The sequence below is a fragment of the Athene noctua genome, chromosome 4 (genome assembly GCF_965140245.1).
Source record: "Athene noctua chromosome 4, bAthNoc1.hap1.1, whole genome shotgun sequence".
NCBI classification, from domain to species: Eukaryota; Metazoa; Chordata; class Aves; order Strigiformes; family Strigidae; genus Athene; species Athene noctua.
The window spans coordinates 49,235,875-49,255,445 of NC_134040.1; the positions used below are offsets into that span (position 1 = coordinate 49,235,875).

Below are 19,571 nucleotides of genomic sequence, written 5' to 3' on the forward strand. Positions count from 1 at the left end.
CATCAAGTGTCCGTGAGGACACACGCTTGGACTACAGATCTATTATTCAATACTTGAAAGTGTTATTAGCTATACCTTCAGCATTTCTGCAACTAATTAAGTTCACTATTGTCACTTCTGAATATGAAGCTTGACCACAGCAAATACTTCCAAGTTTGCTGCTTAATACTTTGGAGGATTGGTTTACCACATACATTTTATTTGCTTTTACCTCCGAAGAGCACATAAACCCAGAACTATTCCATGGAATAACTTACACATTACACAAGCAGTATTGTGTAGCTGGCAAAGGCACTTCAGATGCATTACCAACTGAGCTGCCCCACAATACCCTTTTACACAATAAGACAATGAAGAATTTCCACCCCCTGCTTTCAGTAGTTGAAAGCAACACTAAATTGTGCTTATTCTTTTACACTACAGAGCTACTAATGCAAGGTAAGGGACAACTGCTGACCTGTAGCCGACCCTTAGCAGGATGAGGGCATTCTAAAATGATGAACACACATTGGAGAAGATGGAAAGGTAAGGATTAGTAGAAAACACACGCCTCCCCTCCTTTGACTGGTCAACATGACAGGAGGTTTGGATACAAAGACAGGCAAAGTTGTCATTTGGGGGTTTTTTTTTAAATAACTAGAATGAAGTCTTATGTCAGTAACTGTTCAAAACAGACCAGTCAATGGTGTACAAGGATATTAGAGCAAACAAAGCTCCTGAGGAAAAGAGCTGCTCCTCTACCAATGAGGCATACTCTCTAAACAGAAGCAGAAAAGGGATTTATGACTTGGCTTGCAACCTTCTCCGTTTGTACAACATGTATGCGTGCTGACTTTACCTTATTCGGGCCATGTCCACCAGGATCTTATTGGTTGCCAAGACAGCTGGAGGAATTGCCTTCTCATTAGCTACCTTCTGTCTAGCAGTCAGCAACTTGCCATACAGAGCAGTCTGTGAAGAAGAGCGCCAAATTCTCATGAAGCAGCTCCAGATCACTCATGTACGTATAATTAATGAGAGGATAAGTTATAATTTCACTCATTTTTCCACTAGCGTATGAGAAACCTGCAATCCATTAATCCATCTTAACATATTTAAATCCTCTTCAGGGAATTCTGTTCAAAACATCTTTGAAATATTAAGAGCTGCCCAAGCCAGCCACTCCAATACAGGAAGACTGTGGTCTACAGGTTGACTGCAATTCACAGATATCATCCCTCTTACAAAAACTTACCTCTAGTTCTTTTTCTTGGGATGAAACAACAGATTCTGGGGGCTTCAAAGGAGAAGATTTCACTGGCGAGTGCTCTGCAGCACTAAAAGAAGTGTGAAGCAAGCTGTGTGTTAGATCAATTTATTCAGGATCTTTACATAAGGCTTCAGGAGAGCAGCAGCCCAGCTTATTCTGCCTGCTCTGACAGCACCATCAGACTGTGGTCTGGCACTTCATGCTAGCGCCACACTCATACAGGACTAGAGCTGGTTGGAGCAGAATCAGTAGTATCCCTAATGTAACAGAACTCCTGTGTCTGGTCCTCCCACTGTACAGAGCTCAAGCAGATGAAATTGCAGTTTTGTAGAAAAAAAACCTAAACCAACCCATCAATATCCCTATCAGCAACTGAATTCCCATTATTGTTAACAAAAGCATGTTCTTGCAAGCACTTGTCCATTCATGACATAATTCTGACAGCATCCCACGAGAAATACCTTACATTTTTCCCCATGGCTGATAACATTAATCCCAGTCAAAAGGAGATAATAACTTCAAAAGCATCAGTGACAAGAACACAGCTGCTGCGCTGTAAGCGGAATTAGCTCATGTTACCACTAGGCATGCCTGCCTAGAGAGCAGCATCACAGTTACCAGTCCATGGGCTCATGTACTTCAGGATATTTACCCCTAAATTAGACTGCTATGATTATACTGCAATATTTCTTAGCAGACAAGCTGGAATAGAAGCATCCTTTCCTATGCAAAGTGTGAAATAACACTGGGTTTGGATTGTAGCTGTCTCTAAAAGGATTTTTCTTCACATGGCTACAGTGGCAATTATTCAGCTTAAGTGACATACCCTATTTTCCTGTCTGCCAGCATCAGGCTGCTTGCCTGAAGGAGGGATCAAACAGCTCAGAAATGCAAGGTGGGTTTAATCTGAAGCACCACACAAGCCAGGGAAACAAATTACTTGGTCTGCTTTTTGCAAAAGCTTGTTTTATTTCTTTTGACCTGAGGGGACCTCAACTAATCTCAGCCTTCTCCCAACTAGCATAGAAAAGCAGAAACCTACATGCTCATTTACAGTCCCTGCACAAGGCATACATTCGCTTTTTCCAGCTTTAACATTGAGTCACAGCTTTGTCACTCGTGTGCCTGAATTATCTTTGCAAACTGTTGGAAAAGAGATATTCTCTATTTCTTATTTTAAATCATCACAAATTAAAATCCATTACAATTTCAATCACCACATCGAAGACAGACTGAAAAAAACCTAACCGTGGGCCCAGTAAAAGTGTCCAATACAAATCTGTTATTACTTCATTTTTATCAACATTTGCTACTTTTCTTGCTTGGATTTAAAGTTCTCAGTGAGAAAGTTTGTACTTCAACAATAAAGCTTGCTTTGCCTGTGACACTACAAGTATACAGAACTTGTCAAATTCAGCAAAGCCTGTTAAATGCTTTAATAGTTCAATGTTTCGAAATATAATGCAGTATACATCAAATTTTAAGCACTTGACTTTAATATATTAAACATTTTTACCTTCACTTCATATAGGAGAATGCTGGTTTTAAGTATCATCCTACAAACAGTATCCCTGTTAGCACAGTCAAAATTAGGTAAATCTGTTTAAATTTAGAATACTGTACCTGTTAAACACATTGTTTTTTGGAGGAGTTTTCCCTTTTCTCTCATTTGAAAACATATCATAGAGACACATCTATAAAAAAAAAATAGCAGAACAAGACAAACAAATACTGATTTACCAGTCTTTCCAGGGAAGTTGCTGTTTGCAGCAAAATACTCATTTGGGACGCTATGGTACACTCGCAAGATTTTTTTTTACCCACCAAGGATTGACCACAGAGTGCAAGAGTAGCTGTACTCATACAGACCTGCTTGACTGGTGACTGCGTTGTTCCTTTCATGTCTGGGGAGCGCTGCGTTGAGAGCACAGGTAAAGGTCTACTGCTGTAATAAAATGAAATATATCTTAATTAAACCAGACCAAGTCATTTGTATAGTGACACTGCCATTTAAAAAAATTAACACTTTAAGCAAACTGATTTCAACTTGGTACAGGGATATCTTTGGCAAATCACAAGTTCTTACTGATTTTTTTTATAATTATTAGAATCACCACCATTTGTGAAAAAACACTGAGGACCTCAAAGCCTGTTAATACTAAAACTTTAACAAGTAAAGGAAGCTTGTCTTATGGAAAGAAGAAATATTTTGGTGACAAAAAGGAATTTGTGACAACACTTGAAAAACATTCAATTTTAAAGATCCCATTACTGGAGGAAAAAAATTAGTATCAACTTTCTGATTTGCATTAAGCATACAGCTTCTGCAGTTGCTTACTGTTTTGTCATAAGCAATTTTTTTTTTTTTTTCTAGAAGACCTGTAGACAGTAGCTGAAAGAGCCCCAACAGTAGAATATTAGAAGGCAAAAGAAAACTGGTACTTTGTCTTAGTATTGCTAAAAAAATAAGTAAATCGGGTAATGACAATCTACACCATAACAGGCTCCTAAGGCCAGCACTGAAGAGCTTTGTTCTAATATGATTTTTTGTCATAGCAAAGCCTCTGCAACCTCCAGTTCATTATCTTTCACTCCAAAAGGGTTGGTCAGAATTAGTATTTGTGAAGACCAGCACAAGACTGTTTATTAAATATAACCAGAAGCAAAAGATTAGAAGCAAAACTTGCCATGCTATTTTCTTGGAGCTATGTACTCTGACAGCATATACCTGACCACCACTGAAGAAACACCCCACTTTTACAGACATACTCACCAAGAAATACACAAAGACAAAAACTATAACACATGTGTTGAATCACTTCTTATTAAAATGAAAGAGTTCCATTCTCAGCTTAAATTTTATTAAAAAGTAGGTCACATGCATAGTGAGGAAAACAAGCTGTTAGCTGCTCTATTTAAAGTCTCACAGTTTAACTCATGAGCACTAGAAGTAACATAAATCTTGACAGATTTGCCTCTACCATGTCTTGGTTTTAGCTGATTGCTTTCTCCATGAGGATGCATTACCACAACATTCTTTCAGGCTACCCAGAATCATTGATGAAGACACACCTTCTGACTAGTTTTGATAGTTTCTCCAAAATACATTTCTCCATTAACCTTCCCAGTTACACAACCATCCAGCTAGTTCCACTGAAGACCTTGGTGATGAGGCACTGTCACATTTAAGCTGTGAGCCATGTACTCCCAGAAGGACTAGACAACATGGCCTATCAGCAGTCAGGAAAGGTGTCTAGCCAGACGTGACAACTGAGGGTTTTTTGGTATTATGATACTGCTTAAGGGAAAGCTTTAGCTAGAAAAATCAACTGCAGAAGTCTCCTGTCCAACCTAGATACCTCCAGAAGCAGGCTTCAGAAACTGATCTGATGTTAAATTAATTTAAAAAGTGCTCAAGAGAACACATATACTATCATCACCTTTTAAGAGGTCTCTGCAGATTAAGGTCTTCACTGGACTGTAACAGAAGACTTGGACTTGAGGCAGATCCAGCTTTTAATAGCCAGTTTCTACCCTGTAAGAAATAAAACATATAGCTTAGCTATAGATTACTCCAAAAAGCTTCTGATAGGTAGCTTCATACCAAAAAGTACCTTCTGGGTAAGTGCACATGTGGTTGCAAACTTGCTATGTCCAGAGACTTCTTTGAGGAATCCTTCCATTACCAACTGTTGGCAGAGCAATTTCCACCAGTTCTCTGGCCAGTCTTTTCCGCTACCAAAGAGAGGGTGTCTTCGGTATCTGTTTGGTAAGCGTTGAGAACTCTGAAATTATAGAAAGAATTGGTCGGGCTTCTCCAGTTCTTATGGAAGAAAGTTTCCAATCCAACCAGTAAATCAAAGACCTGGAGATGCAAGGAGCATGTCCTCAAGAACATTTCTCTATAGAAGAACTTCCCTGTAAGTCACAAGCCGAAGTATTTTATTCAAGTTCACATAATACCCATTACAATAACCACACCTCAGTGGTAATAAACCATGCCTATTGCCTCATTCAGGTCACCTGAAGAACAGTTTCACCTTTATTAACCTAATCCACTCCTGTGCTTTCTACCAAGGCTGTGACAAGATCATGACTACCTTTTGTAGTAATACCCCAGACAAACCTACACTTAGATCACAGAACCGTTAAAATATCTCCCTTCCTATAACAGAGTAGGTTGCAGGGATGACCCAGCCACCCACAGCAGCAAAGAAAGTCATCCAGTGCAGTTTGTATTCAACCAATTCACATCAATCCTACATTGCATGAGTTCAAACAGCAGCAGTTACTTTTTCTGTTTAATTAAAAAGAGCCTAGAGAAGTAAATTGACAAATCCTGTTTAAATCCCAGGACAGGAGTACAAAGCCAGAAACAAGCTCACTAGAATTATCTGCTCTGCCCCTCCTCCTCCTTCATCGTGAAATGTTGTTTATTATGTTAACAAACAAGTTGCTGACCAACTCCTCTCTTACCAATGGGTCATACTAAAAAAAAGCCAATTAATTTGTCTGATGGGTTCTTATCCCACCCTGAACTCAGGGCCCAAATGGATGGCAAGGGGCTAGAGTTCCTTTCATAAAGAAAAACTCTTGGCCTGAGCCTGAAGTTTGAGAACTTTCCCAAAACAGGGAAGTAACAAGGAATTAAGCATTAGCACATAAAAGTGCTTCAGACAGAAAGAAGTTTCAGTGTATTGCTAGAATATGAAATAGACCCTGCTATTTGTAGACTTGCTGAAACCCTCTCCACTGGGGAAACTCCATGGTCAAACAAGTAATTTTTTTATATATACACATGTGCATGTATATACACCAATCATACCATCCAGAGAATGTATGTGCATATATACATATATGTATGTGTGATGCTGGTGAGATAAGGACATCCCATAGGAAGGGGTGGTGGGAAGAAAAGCAGGGCATGTGACCAACAATTATAATCTTGGACAACAAGAGACAGTGGGGAGTAAGCTCACCTCCTGCCATTAATATGTCTGGTTAAGGCAGCTTTTCCAAATTCTTGTTAGTACTTCTACCAGAATCTCTTCATGCTAGGCAATATGCAAACACAGAGCATCTATCCCCAAGAATGCAGTTTTCCACATAAAGGAAAATAGAAGAGGCTGATGTAGAAAAGAGAAAGCCAAGTAAAGGAAATCCAGGACAGACAGCAGTCAGCACATGGTGGCCTGCTGAGCTCCATACCATCTCCAGTGATCTCAGTGAGGAGCAATTTGAAGAACTTCAGACAGCCAAGGAGCTGCTATCATACATACATAGCGAGAGGAACGGCAGGAGGAGAGGCTTGTTTCAGACCTTTCACAGCAGAGAATGGAAGCTGCAGCAGCCAACCACAGGCAAGAGGGACTCAGCTTGCTGCCAGATGGGACCAGGGCACAGAGTCCTGGTAGCCAACACAAGTTAGTCACCTATTCAGCAGGCAAAGAGAAAGTGCCAGGTCTCATGTCCTCTCTTCTAGAGAGCCCTCATTAAACTTTTAACAGGCATTAATTTTAAAGCATGACTACATTCCTAAATTTTCAGTTATGCTGGAGTAATTACTCCAATGGCTGCACATTTTTAGAGCATGGTTTTGACAGAACAAATGGAAATAACTAGAAAAGGAATAAGATGCAAGAGTAAACTGTGTGTCCATGTTTGGGCTAAACACTGGTAATTAGTTTGGCATAGGTCTGACCAACAGAAACCAAACCAGCAATTTCAGCTTCATACAAATTATTAAATGATAGAGGTACTACTAAAAGCCACTCAGTCACTGAGACCACTAACAGTAACTGCTGGAATAGTTACTAATTCCCCTGTTTGCTGATAGGAGACTTTAAAAGTTGCATATTTTTCTTTGCTTAGCAGGGTTAGTATAATATTTCTGTCAATGCAGCTTTAATTCAGTTTCCCAGAGGACCTTGTTCACTTTCATGGTCCAACTCAGTTTTCAGATCTTAAGTGAAATGTGGTCTCCCTTGTGGTCTACCCAAAGTCTGCTGGAGACCATCTGGACTTTGCAAAAATATAGCATTAACTTAAAAAGAGCACAAATCCTCCATCAACTACTGACAAGCTTTTTAAGCAACTTATCTATCAGCCTCGGTCAGATATAGCATGTAAACTTGTAGTGATATCAATTATTTCAGACATTCGTTCTAGACTACACATTGACGCAGTGAAGAAACTTTTTTTTAGTTATGTTAGCCCAGAAAAGTTATTCTTGTAGGCAGTAAAAGGTTATTTTGTATTACAGTGCAAGTTCAGCATCATCTTCACTTCTTCCAGTAATGTCTAACAAATAACCAAGACTATGTTAAAATCTGTAACAGAATATTTTCCCCCTCGACACCTGTATGACAGTTAGCAACTTAACTTTCTTATTAAAATGAAAAAAGAGGGAGCTCATTCACCCAGTTTTTTTGAAGTACTACAGATGATTTTTCCAAGTTGTAAACACAAAAACAAATTCTGTTCTTATTCTCGTATTTTATTTCTGATGAGTTTCTTGCCTAGTATTTAAAAAACATTGTAAGTAAAGGTATGTAGAAGTCATTTATATTCATTCTAGTATCCTACTTTCCATCTCACTACTCCAAGTCAGCCAACAATACAAAGCTAGAAGGCAAGCCATTATTTGCTTTATTCAAACATAAAATCTAACCGATTACCAAACAAAGATGTGTTTATTCTTCGTTCTGAAAAGGCTATTCCTTTCAGGATAATGGAAACCATGCATCTTCATTAAAAAACACTTAACTGTCTCCATGAAAGCATCAAATTCACCACAGAAAAAACCAAAAGCTCAAGCCTCACAGGAAGGGCTTTAGAACCTCTGCCAATACTTGGGCTAGCATTCATGTGTTTAACACACAATTGTCAATAACCAACTCAAACCAATCCACAAAATACAGGACAGCTCCAGACAAGGCAAATCACAGGTACTACTTCTAAGCTGAACTCTTGGGCCATAGATGGCTGAACATTGCCTTGTTAGGAAAAACAGAACTAAGATGGCAAGAGCTTGAAGGCAGAAACTATTCCTTTGCTGTATGTGCATGAAATTAAGTACAATATGCTTAGGAAGTCCACTATTTCTATGGCCATTACCTTTAAAGACAACAGTCTAGTTCACTGCATTGGAACTGTCGCTGAGCAGCTTTAGAAAGTCTAGACTACCTCTCTACAGACATCCAGCTCCCTGAGAAAAAGGTACTAAATATGTGTGTGTGTCTACACACATTTATGTGTATGTATATCAATGTATTCATTGGTGTATCAATAAAGATGGACACTGTAACAGTCCCTCCACTTCCACAACACATACAAGGATTCTTACTATCACTTACAGACCCTCGAAGAAACAGGATGGGAACTGTAATTCCAAACTTCTCTTCCAGGGCACTCACTGCAGACAGCAGCTGATATGCTTGCTTCCCAAAGTCCTGTAAACCACCTTCTGAGTCACTGGCGACTGCAAGATAAGTAGCTCTGAAATGCACAAAGAAAACCAAGTTTAACACACATACAAATCAAGCCCTCTCCCCCTCATTCAAATATTGTCTATCAGGTGGTAACTGAATAAAATAAATACTTAGTTACATGAATACAAACAATTAAAGATGTTTAAGTATAAAGAACTAGGACTGAAAACATGAGAACAAGTCAAAATCACTTGCAGTTAAGACAATTGCCCAACCCAACAAAAAGCAGTTCTTCATGGTACTTGCTGTGGCAGAACAACATTGTCTCAGCAATCTTTTGAATTCAGTATTTGAATATTTGGACTGTTTTAAGCATACATGACATTTCTTTAATTGCACCTCATAGCAAAGAGGATTTTGTCTTTTTGAAAAAAAAACAACAAAGGGAAAACACAGAAAGAAAGAGAAACCCCATTAAAAATTTTCTAGGGTTTGTTAATGCATTTATTACTGACTGGAAGAAACCATCAAATAATTACTGGCATAAATCACTTCAGAAGAGGAGAACAATTATCTATTTCAAGTGATTTCAGTTCTACGATACAAATTTACTATGTGGCTCTTTACTAGCACAGCAACATGACTGCAAAGATTGACACTGTAATCTCTCAAATTCTCTTTGTTAGTTTTAGTAGAGGCCAGGCAAAGGTCCTTGAGCATACAGTAAGTTTAGCTGAAGTGATAGCAGAAAGCAACACAGAACACCAGGAAGCATGAGGCTACCAGCAAGAACAAGAAATCCTTTAACTTCAAGGGAAGCACATATGTGCACACAGAAGAAACTGAGGAAGGTGTTTCTGCTCATATCTGTGTGACTACTAACCCCCTGACTTCCCTTCAGCACATCCATGAAATTATTAGTAATGCTAGAAAGAACATATGTCAGCACACGCTGTAACAGGAACATCTCCCTTAACACTTGGGCAATTTAACCTTAGACACATGGTATCGCACTCCACTTACAAGTGTTTTCTTTTGGGATTAATTACCTAAAAGGAATTAAACTGATGAAAAGTGTATTTCAGTCTAAGAGTGTTGCTCTAAAGCCTTTTAGGAACTGTGACCATACTTTGTTTACAAGCTTTCCCACAGCCTAATTTAGAGATCATAGACTGCCTCATGGCTTGCTCAACTATTTAGAAGGTTTAAGACAGTTGTTCAAAGATAAACTTCAGGCTGAACATCTGTAGATCAGATGCATAAAAAGTAAATTCTTTTAGCTAATTTGCCTTGTAAGTCAGCCTGAGAGAATGTAACCTCTTGTATCAGTCTTCAGGGAAGAAAGCTTACCTGTATCTGCAATTATCACAGCATTTTTCTGTGCCCATGATGCCAGAGGAAACCTTTCGGAGTCGTTTGTCTTCAAAATGAGACAGGATGACTCTACCCAAGGGAATGCAGGGAATTAAATAAAACACCAAGAATTTATACATTAAATTTATTGCAGAAAACAGTTGAAATCATCATCATTAATTAATCCACCAGGGAGCCAATTATTTGGCCTCGATTCCTCTAAAGAAAAAGTTGAGGTTTTTTTGAAAAGTAAATAAGGAAACAGTTGATTTATACGTATAAATATGCTGAGGGCCATTTCTTTTTTATGCTGTTTTTTAATATAAAACATAATTTGAAGAACACGAGTACAAGATGCCTTCTGGTTACAATGCCCAGTTGTAACCAAGTCACAATGGCCCTTATCAAAGCTGACTGAAATGACATTAAGCATTAAATGGATTCCAGTACTCACTTCCTCCTGCAGCTCTTTGATATGAGGTACTTCTCTATTTTTGCCAACATCTTCAGTTTGTACAACCGGAACTTTTCATTGTGTATCTCACTTAGAAGATGTCTGTCAGTCAAAAGAAAAGAAAAGAAAAAGAGCAGCCTTAAATACTGACCACTGTTCCCCTGGCCCACACCTGAAATCAAATATGCCAGACAACTGTTTCAAATTAACCAGAAACAGCTAGAAAAATGTCCCACTAAAACTACACCCAAACCGCCTGCCTGTTTCTCCACAATCTTGATTCTTATAGCACAGGGCATACTCAGAAGAGCACCTTATCCATATTCATCTAAATATAATGATTATTCTAAACAGGGCAGGAGACAGGTTGTTTCTTCCAACCCCACAGGCCACTGATTTTCAGAAATCCATGCCAAAAGGCACAGAGGGGTGAAGAACAGGCAGAGGGCATTGACAGAGGGCAGTTTCTCTCACACTATTTTTCCAAATTCTGGCAAGTTTTCATTAATGCCACCACCAGTTTACAAAACATGCTAGGATATCATCACTCTTTCAAGAAACTCAGAGGTGGTATGTCGACACAACTACCTGTTGCTTAATTTAACATCCTTTATAGCAATCACTGGAAGCATCCAACTGAAAAATAGCATGCAAGTACTTGATGTGTGTATGGAACACTCACTCTGCCCATGCTCTGAGCTGCTGCACGAGCCAAACCTGAGCTACCATCTGCACCACCCTCACTGTGCCACATGGCATGGAAAACAAGCCAATACCACAGGTGTTGGGCACCACATTAATGCAGCTATACCATTCCAGCTCAAAGTTAAGCTAAGACAGTTTTTGCCTGGCTGGAAAAGAAAGAGTCGGGAAGTATGTTATTTCAGAGACTGGCAATCTGCTGACACAAGTTCAAATGACTGAGTTCAGACTTTTCTGTGGTTTTCATTTTCATACCAGCTACAGACAAACCTAACAGGAGATCTTTACAACTGGAACTCCCCCACCAGAAAAAAATAAATGTATTTTTCTACTTAGACACTTAAATAGTAGAGAGAAAAAGTCATTCTAAAGCATCAGCACTCTTAAGGGGTGATGATGGATCTAAAACCAGGTCAGCCAGGGCTAAAACCAGGTCAGACAATTTATAAGACAAGTGATCAAGTCTTACTACAGCCTGTCTTACAATGCATCTTCAGAACTGGAACAAAACAAACTCATTAACATCAGTGAACTTGTTGGTTATCTTCCAGAAAAAGCGTGTCATACTTCATACTGTGTGTATGCAGGGAAGGACATGGAACCATAATGAAAAATAAATCACATTTTCAAAGCCCACCCTCCTCCTCTTTCTTTCAGTATGTTTTGGCTATCCATGTGAAAGCAGCTGTCTTCAGTTATTTACCTGTTAAAAGTCAAATCTGTCACAGTCCACAAGACATGACAAGAAGCAGGAAGCCCATCACGACCAGCTCTTCCAATTTCTTGATAATAGGATTCCATTTCCTTAGGGGCACCATAATGAATAATCATCCGGACATCTGCTTTATTGATGCCCATTCCAAATGCCACTGTAGCCACAACACACTACAAAACAGGAGCCACATGCTGAATGTTTTGAAATGCACATCAAGAATATGGCTGAACTAATGGTCACACACTTGGCGACAACCTTTTGCTACAGACTCCAAATTCAGCCTACATTACAATGGCTTTAAACTCACACTCAACTTCCACAGTACTGTTAAGTCTGATTTTCATCAGGTCAAAAGCACAGGATTATAAACACGTCAGCAATCATGTTTTGTGGCAAATACTAGAGTATTTTCCAACAATTATTCTCAAAATGCACAAAATCTGTTGTGAAGAGGAATACAAGAAGTCCCAGGATAACTCTTTGCCTGCTTAGCTGCAGAAGGAAGAAAGCCGCTCACAGAACTTGCAATAATACTGTTCCAGCTACCACTATTTTCCTCAGATGCTATGCATTTTTAAGACTTAAAGGAATTTGAGACATGAACCAGGAATCCTATTACTGTCAGCATAGATCAGCTATTTCTTTGCCCAGAACTGGAAATAGAGTAAACAGGGAAAACATTATGATATTGCCAAATTCTTTCCTCTAACAGAAACTCTGTGATTATAAATAGGACCAAGTGGACTTAGTTTCCTACATACCTGAATTTCATCCCTCATGAACTGGTGATGGGTATCTCTCCTTTGTTTGATTCCCATACCAGCATGGTATGCACCACAGGTCACATTGAGTTTAATCAATTCAGACACAACTTGTTCGGTGGCCTTTCTTGAAGGGCAGTAGATGATAGTGGGGCCTTCAAACTCGTACACAGAACTGCTATAAATAATAGCAACATGTAAAGTCACAGAAGTCACCCTTCTGCAAAAAGTCCAACTAAACTTAGTTGAAAAAGACAACATAGCTTTTCCAGCACTTCACCTGCTTGAGGATTTAGAAATTGAAAGATACTTTAATTAGTCCACTCATACAAAAATTGTCTGTCCTTTGGAAGAACGCACTTGGAAGTTATTTGGTGCTCTTAAATTTATTTTGCAAAACACAGATGATTTTGGTCTCTGTAGAAGCAGCAGAATAATGTCTCTGAATTTCCTTAAAATCATCCGGAAATACACTTTTACATCTGTCACTTTTGAAAGGTTTGTAGTTATGTAACAAGGCAGAAATGAACAATAAGAAATTAATTTATATTCCTAGAGAGAGACACACATTGTAGCTTGCAACAAGGAGAACAGGGCCAGAATGGGTACACCATTGGGTCTGCTAACAGAAAGCGACTGCAATTCTCCTGCTCAGATTAGCTTTGCAAAATAATAATCTTACCACAGATTTATAACTGATTCACACACATTTTGCACAATACTGTTTGGAAGGTTACCCACTAGCCAATCCATGATCATTATTCAAATTGCCACAGTGCCAGCAGGTCCTGCAAGGATCTGCAGATCCTGAAGATCCTTAATGTTAGCAACATGTGAACAGCAAGAGTCCATCGCTCCTTGCCTCAAAAGCCATTTTTTTTTAAACTGGGAGAGGGAGGTAGGCACAACATGGGACATGACACAACTAGCATGTTATCAGACAAAGCGCAGGCTCCTCCTCACCAAATCAGCTTAAGACTACTACAAATTCTTAGTACACACTACCAAAGCACCGAAGTATATCTGAGGGATCAACAAAGACAGGCTTAAATTCTTACCTTCCTTTTCTAGTAAGGAACTGCTTCAAATCCCTAAGGATATCTCCACTTCGTCGTCCAACTTCTAAATACAGGTTAGGTCTGTCAAAATTAGTACATGTGACCTGGGGATTCTTCAGGTTCAGACAATTCACTATATCTTCTCTAATCGATGGACTTGCAGTTGCAGTTAAAGCAACAATGGGAACCTGCAATGAAATTAGAAGAAAAAGTCTGAGAACTCTCACTGATATTTAACTAAAAACTCACGAGTCAAAACTGAAATAGCATGTAAACAGGCACCTTAATCTGTTTATGATCAGTGGATCAGCTAACCTATTTGAAAAACATAATTAATACTTGGTTTCCTAGAGCTTTGGTCCACATTATTCAGGAGAGTAGACAGGGACAGAACACTGTTGAAAAACATTGTTTTTTCCTGATTGTGTGCTTATTTTAGTTACATCTTCAACGAATCTCCAGTGATTTTTCTTATGTGGTCAGCTAAATATAGGGAGCATGGGACAAAACTTCCAAGAGCAGCACGTAAGTTTCAGGTATAAATTTTCAAGCTTATGTGATAAATGCGTGAGGAGTGTTTAGAAATCAGAGTTGCTTCTTCTTGCAAGCCACTCACCCAGCCAGTTGAAAAAAAAAAAAAAAAATTGAAGTCCCTCAATATTAAACCAGAAGCTTACGGACATCATCTTCTATAGCATAAGGATCCAATCAAGTAATTTAATTTTCAGAAGTTTCTGGTAGTCCAGGTTCAGAATACCATTCATTTAAGCATTTGGAAAAAAACCCACAAAGCTCAATTACTGACAGGGGCTGCACAAACTCCAAACGTGCACGGTCAGTACACCCAGAGAGCAACATCAAAAGATTGATATTTCAGACTATCATAAAATGAGATAGTATCCTTTTCTTATACTGGAAATCAAACATATCAAAACCTCACCGATGGCAGAGCCTTCTTTAACGAGCCTAAACTTCTAAAGGAATGTCGGAAGTCATGGCCCCATTCAGAAATGCAATGAGCTTCATCAACAGCTATGAGGGTAATACCTGGTGGGCACAATACCACAGCACAGACACATTAACACAAAGCAACATGGGAGGTGACTAAACACGAACACCCTATTCTGCTCAACTTCAAGCTTTCCTGAGAAGACACCAGCAGTCTACTTATATTTTTGTTTCTAGAACATGTTCTGCTGTATCAATTCCCCAAACTCATTTTTCTAACGGACTCTTTTGTAAAAAGGCCCAAGAGCTTTTACAGACTCTTCACACCCCCAAGTCTACTTCTTTCTCCCAGCTCCAAATCTCCAACACTCCTTATGATGGGTCAAAAACTCAAGCTACCTCTGACAGGACCTTTTCCCACACCCTGCTCCCCAGACTTCCTTAACAATAGTCACAAATACAGCTTACATGTCATTAGCTTTATTTCTGGATTGTAAAACACAGCCTGAGTGTCTCAGGTTTTCACTGAAGAGGTAAGTGAAACTCCAGAAAAATACAAGGGGAGAGGGGCTAAAGATGCCCCTGGCAAATAACCTTAAATTTTCTGCATCAGAAAACGCCCTCCACTTGAGTACAGATATCTCATTCTAATCTGTATGTTCAAAGTGCCCTAATTGTCAGAGAGACCAAGCATACAGTTTCTCAGGACTCCAGAAACTCAGCTGGCTGATCTTCTCCCTGCCTACAGCACTAGAAACTCAGTTCCTTAGTAAGAAAAAAGTTATTTGCATGAACATGCCTTGAATTTACCCTACTATAAGAGATGCATCATCTGCATCATGAAAAGAGAGTTTAAGACGCACTACAGCATTTCAAAACACTGTTTCATTGTTACATCCTGAGAAAGATTAGAGACCTTGGAATAGGAATACTTAAAAGGCTAAAATATTTAGTGATATACATTTCACTTCCTGTGATTTAAGGATCAGTGTTTTAGCACCTCTTTTCCCAGTAGCCTGTTTAATATTCCCATGCCAAGACCACACTAAAGTCACTATTCACATATGATCTTTTTTCATCAATGACAAGATCTTCTGACACCTTTTATTGGCAATCACTACACTAGCCTCTGAGCTCACCAGTGTTAAGAAATCGGTGAAAAATGTTCAAGCATTAAAAAAGGTTTAAACATAATTACCAATTTTAGCTGCCTGCCAACTCATCCACAACCTTATTCCAAACTTACCAATAGTTTGGTCAAGATCCTGAAGTAACTCTAAGTTCCCCGAACAGAACTCTGGAGTCATATATATGACTCTGTACCGACCCCTGAAACATCAAGAAAATACACTATCACAGAAGGAAAAGCCTGGCAATTCAACCAAATGAAACAAACCCACTATTGTCTAGAAGATATAAGTGAGAACAAGTGCAGACTTCTGGATAGGGAACAAGAGGAAGTGAAGACTATAGAAAGCATTCCAGAGCAGTAGGAAAGCAAGGCAGTACACAGCATTACAAGGAAAAACAGCACAGATATTTACCAGCCTTTAGAACAAGAGGGACTGTTGTGATGACTTGGTGACAAATACAGGTCTAAGACCTATGTCAAATCATGTATAAAGCACGACATAAAGCTGAGTCAACAGGCACCATCTCCTCAGAGGACACAATAGGGTGGCTATTGCCTCCCACACACTCAGCCTGGGTGAATGCAAGCAGTATCACTGACTGCCAGGTTCCAGGTCTGGGCCAGAAACTAGAGTTTCAGCAACGAAAGATCAGGGAGACATCCTACCTCTCAAATACAGCTACATCAGACCCTGAAGTCCCAGAAAGCTTAGCTAAGACTCACGCTTTGATGCATTCTTTGATGTTTTTCGACTGAGCTGAACCAAGCAAGCAAGCTGGAATCTCTGACATTCTGCAGAAATAAAAAGCACACTTATGAACAGATTTACTCTCAATGCTTTCTGTCTTAGCTTTCAGCCTATGCCAGCACTTCATAAAGGAAGTTCAAGCTGTGAGGTCAGAGACTACTTTCTTCCAAGGATCTTTGTGGAAAAAACCTCTTGAAGAAGCAAGAGTGGTCAGTGCCTATTCCTGCCACCCAAATGCTCTTCCACTTCCCCTCCAGCTGTTCCCCACAACACACACAATTGGTAAGTGCAATAAGGAATCAGAGAAATAAAGACCATTTTCCTTGTGCAAGAGTTAAGTTTACTAACAAAAAATTCAAAAGAAGAAAATAGGGTAAGTGTATTTTCTTTAGCTATTATCTTATGAAGTTCATCACATTTGGACCTAAGTCTTACTAGCTTGCAATTTTTTGTCTCACCTTTCAATCTTTTGTGAGCTACTAGTGCTGCATCTGCTAATTTCTAATCAGGTGGCTGCTTTTTAATGACAAATTCAATAATTATGCCTACCACCTCAGCCACTTCATATCTGACCTCTTTCAGGACCCTGCAATCCCTGTCCTCTTGGCTATTTACTGCATTTACTACAGCCCTTCGTTTCAATAGCTTCTCCCCTCTTATTCCTCTGTGCTTCAGCCCTTGGCAGAACTGCACCCAGACTGACAGACAATTACTGAATAGCATTAGGTTGTAGAAATTCAGTCTCCCAAGACTTCAGAATGAATGACCCACTGAGAAGGTAGTGAATAAACCCTTTCCACTGAGGAAAACGTGTAAAAGTCAAAGAAGCAGTTGAATACATACAGACACCCTGCTGATTAATACTCAGTCTAGGAGCTGGCTATATAACCAGCATAGGCTGTCCAGCCATTCACTGCAGTCATGATGTGCAGCAGAAAATACCATGCGTAATTGATGTTCCTTACTTCAAAAAATCTTCATATCCCCTTTTCACAAAAGACTTGTTCTTTCTAAGTCAGGCAAGGCGGGAACGAACTAGACTCAGCATGATTTCCACAGTTTAAATGAAAAAATGTCAGAAGTGAGTAGCTGTTATAACAGAAAGCAAGTACATGAAGAGAAAGCATTATCAGATATTAAAATCAAAGAGATTTATCTTGACAACACCTATAACTGGCTCATGTAAGAGTGATTCAGTCACTCCCTAGTTCCCCAATCAGACCTTTTAAGAAGTGAAGAGGCCAGGCGTTAGGAGACCTACTACACTGTCCGTCTTAAAAGTCTGTGTCACAACTTTGATCTGACTGGCCTACAGCTTCCAGCTGTACGTTGTTCAGATGTTAGTTCTCAGACCCAAAGAAAGCCCTACCAAATTCTGAAATAACTCTCACAGACTGAAACAGTCTGTGAAACTCCACCATCAGTTTGGTCTATGCAAAAAGGGCCTGTGAATCCAGAAATACTTGAGAAGGATCCACCTTCAGGAACCACCCACTACCATAGATCATTTGCTAATTCAGCCTACAGTTCACGTAACTAGCAAATCCAGTCATCTTAGACTATTTACACAGTTTGTATGTGTTCCTCAAGAAACATATGCTTTCCAGCTAACACACAAACAGCTTGCTGTACAAAACTGCAACCTTAAACACCAAGAAATGCCACATGCAGAATCCGTGGGTTTCCACAGGAAATACAGCAGCAGCTTGTTACTACTGTGTTACTTACGTCAGCTGCAGCACCTGGTCCTCCATCAAGGAGATAAGAGGACAGATGACAATTCCTGTATATCCAGTGTAAACAGGAGGAAACTGGTAGCACAAGCTTTTTCCATACCCTTAAAGAAAAGACAACAGAAGTGAAGCATCATGCTTTCTAAGCAGTTGTAACATACAGCTATAGAAGACAATTCTAACACCTTGTTCAGCCCTAAAAAAAAAAAAAAAAGTATGTTTGTTCTGCTAGTAGAGGAACAAAGGTGAAAGATAAACATGGTCAGCATTAATTTGATAGCCCTTTCTACACCAAGGTCAGTGACAAAGACTGTGACAGAAAAACAAATAGCCAGCAAAGTTAGCTCAGATTTACGCAGTCTCAATCAGGGCACCCCACTCATATGAGCCACATGGACAGTCTCCAAGTCTGAGTCCTACTCTCCCCAAAAACGAAAAAGATTTTTTTGCTACTTCTTAGGATGTAAAGGTAACTTACCAGTTGCCATGACAACAAGATTATCTCTTCTGTCTTCTAAAACAGAATTGATCACTTTCCACTGGACCCTTTAAAATAAACCAAGGGGAATATTTTATTTCTGCCACCACACAACATATAAGTTTTGTCAAACTGCATATTCAGTTGAATTTCCAGTTAAAAGAAACCCTTCTGGCTACCTTAGGGTGTTGTCTTTGCACGCAGCAACCACTCCAACTGCTGCAGCTAGTCCCACCAGTGTTACAGTGGGGATCTCTAACAAGACTAACACAATCAACATTTGATGCAGTCATTCACAGAAGATCACAAAACAAACCATGTCTCCAATACATTAATAACTGATCCACAAACACTGTGAAAACTAGTTACCTTCAATTCAAGAGATTCTAAACAGTACCTTGATTTTGCCAAAGCATTTTCCTCCTTCTGTGGCCTCACAAGTATACATAACTGCAGTCAATTAAAAAAAAATCCCTCCACTCCCATTTCCAAAAGTTTACCAAATATTTTAACTGACCAAAACCAACTTCCCCTTCAAGTGTTGCTCTTAGCCTGTGTCTCATACAGAAAACATTCCACCACTAGTCTTCCACAAAGATTTCACCCCATTCTCATGAACTTAAGAACTGTAACAGCAATGCTCATGAGTACATAAGCACATACTACACTGAGATTATGCCACACTAGATAGACAGAAGCTTGTCCCTCCTTAGAGACACGTAACAAAGGATAACCAGGCTCAGGCAGTTTATCATACTGAGATTAGTATCTGTGCAGTTTGTTGCTTGCTGTTTGTTGCTTGCTGTTTAA

At 39.3% G+C, this 19,571-nt stretch overlaps 1 protein-coding gene across 7 annotated transcripts in view; it reads right to left on the bottom strand.

Annotated features, from left to right (window-relative positions):
* WRN (WRN RecQ like helicase) overlaps positions 1 to 19,571 on the bottom strand; it is a 46,523-nt gene that overhangs the window by 8,671 nt on the left and 18,281 nt on the right. For 6 of the 7 annotated variants that reach the window (XM_074905265.1, XM_074905261.1, XM_074905263.1 and 3 more), the window contains 17 exons: positions 18,762 to 18,829; positions 18,279 to 18,387; positions 16,526 to 16,594; positions 15,917 to 15,999; positions 14,663 to 14,769; positions 13,723 to 13,910; positions 12,665 to 12,842; positions 11,892 to 12,073; positions 10,487 to 10,588; positions 10,030 to 10,122; positions 8,605 to 8,746; positions 4,864 to 5,034; positions 4,690 to 4,784; positions 3,119 to 3,194; positions 2,873 to 2,943; positions 1,235 to 1,316; positions 839 to 951 (listed from right to left, as the gene is read on the bottom strand). In XM_074905265.1, coding sequence (XP_074761366.1) covers positions 839 to 951; positions 1,235 to 1,316; positions 2,873 to 2,943; positions 3,119 to 3,194; positions 4,690 to 4,784; positions 4,864 to 5,034; positions 8,605 to 8,746; positions 10,030 to 10,122; positions 10,487 to 10,588; positions 11,892 to 12,073; positions 12,665 to 12,842; positions 13,723 to 13,910; positions 14,663 to 14,769; positions 15,917 to 15,999; positions 16,526 to 16,594; positions 18,279 to 18,387; positions 18,762 to 18,829 — 1,929 coding nt within the window. The remainder of the gene's footprint in view (positions 1 to 838; positions 952 to 1,234; positions 1,317 to 2,872; positions 2,944 to 3,118; positions 3,195 to 4,689; positions 4,785 to 4,863; positions 5,035 to 8,604; positions 8,747 to 10,029; positions 10,123 to 10,486; positions 10,589 to 11,891; positions 12,074 to 12,664; positions 12,843 to 13,722; positions 13,911 to 14,662; positions 14,770 to 15,916; positions 16,000 to 16,525; positions 16,595 to 18,278; positions 18,388 to 18,761; positions 18,830 to 19,571) is intronic. The other variant, XM_074905264.1, reaches the window with a different exon arrangement.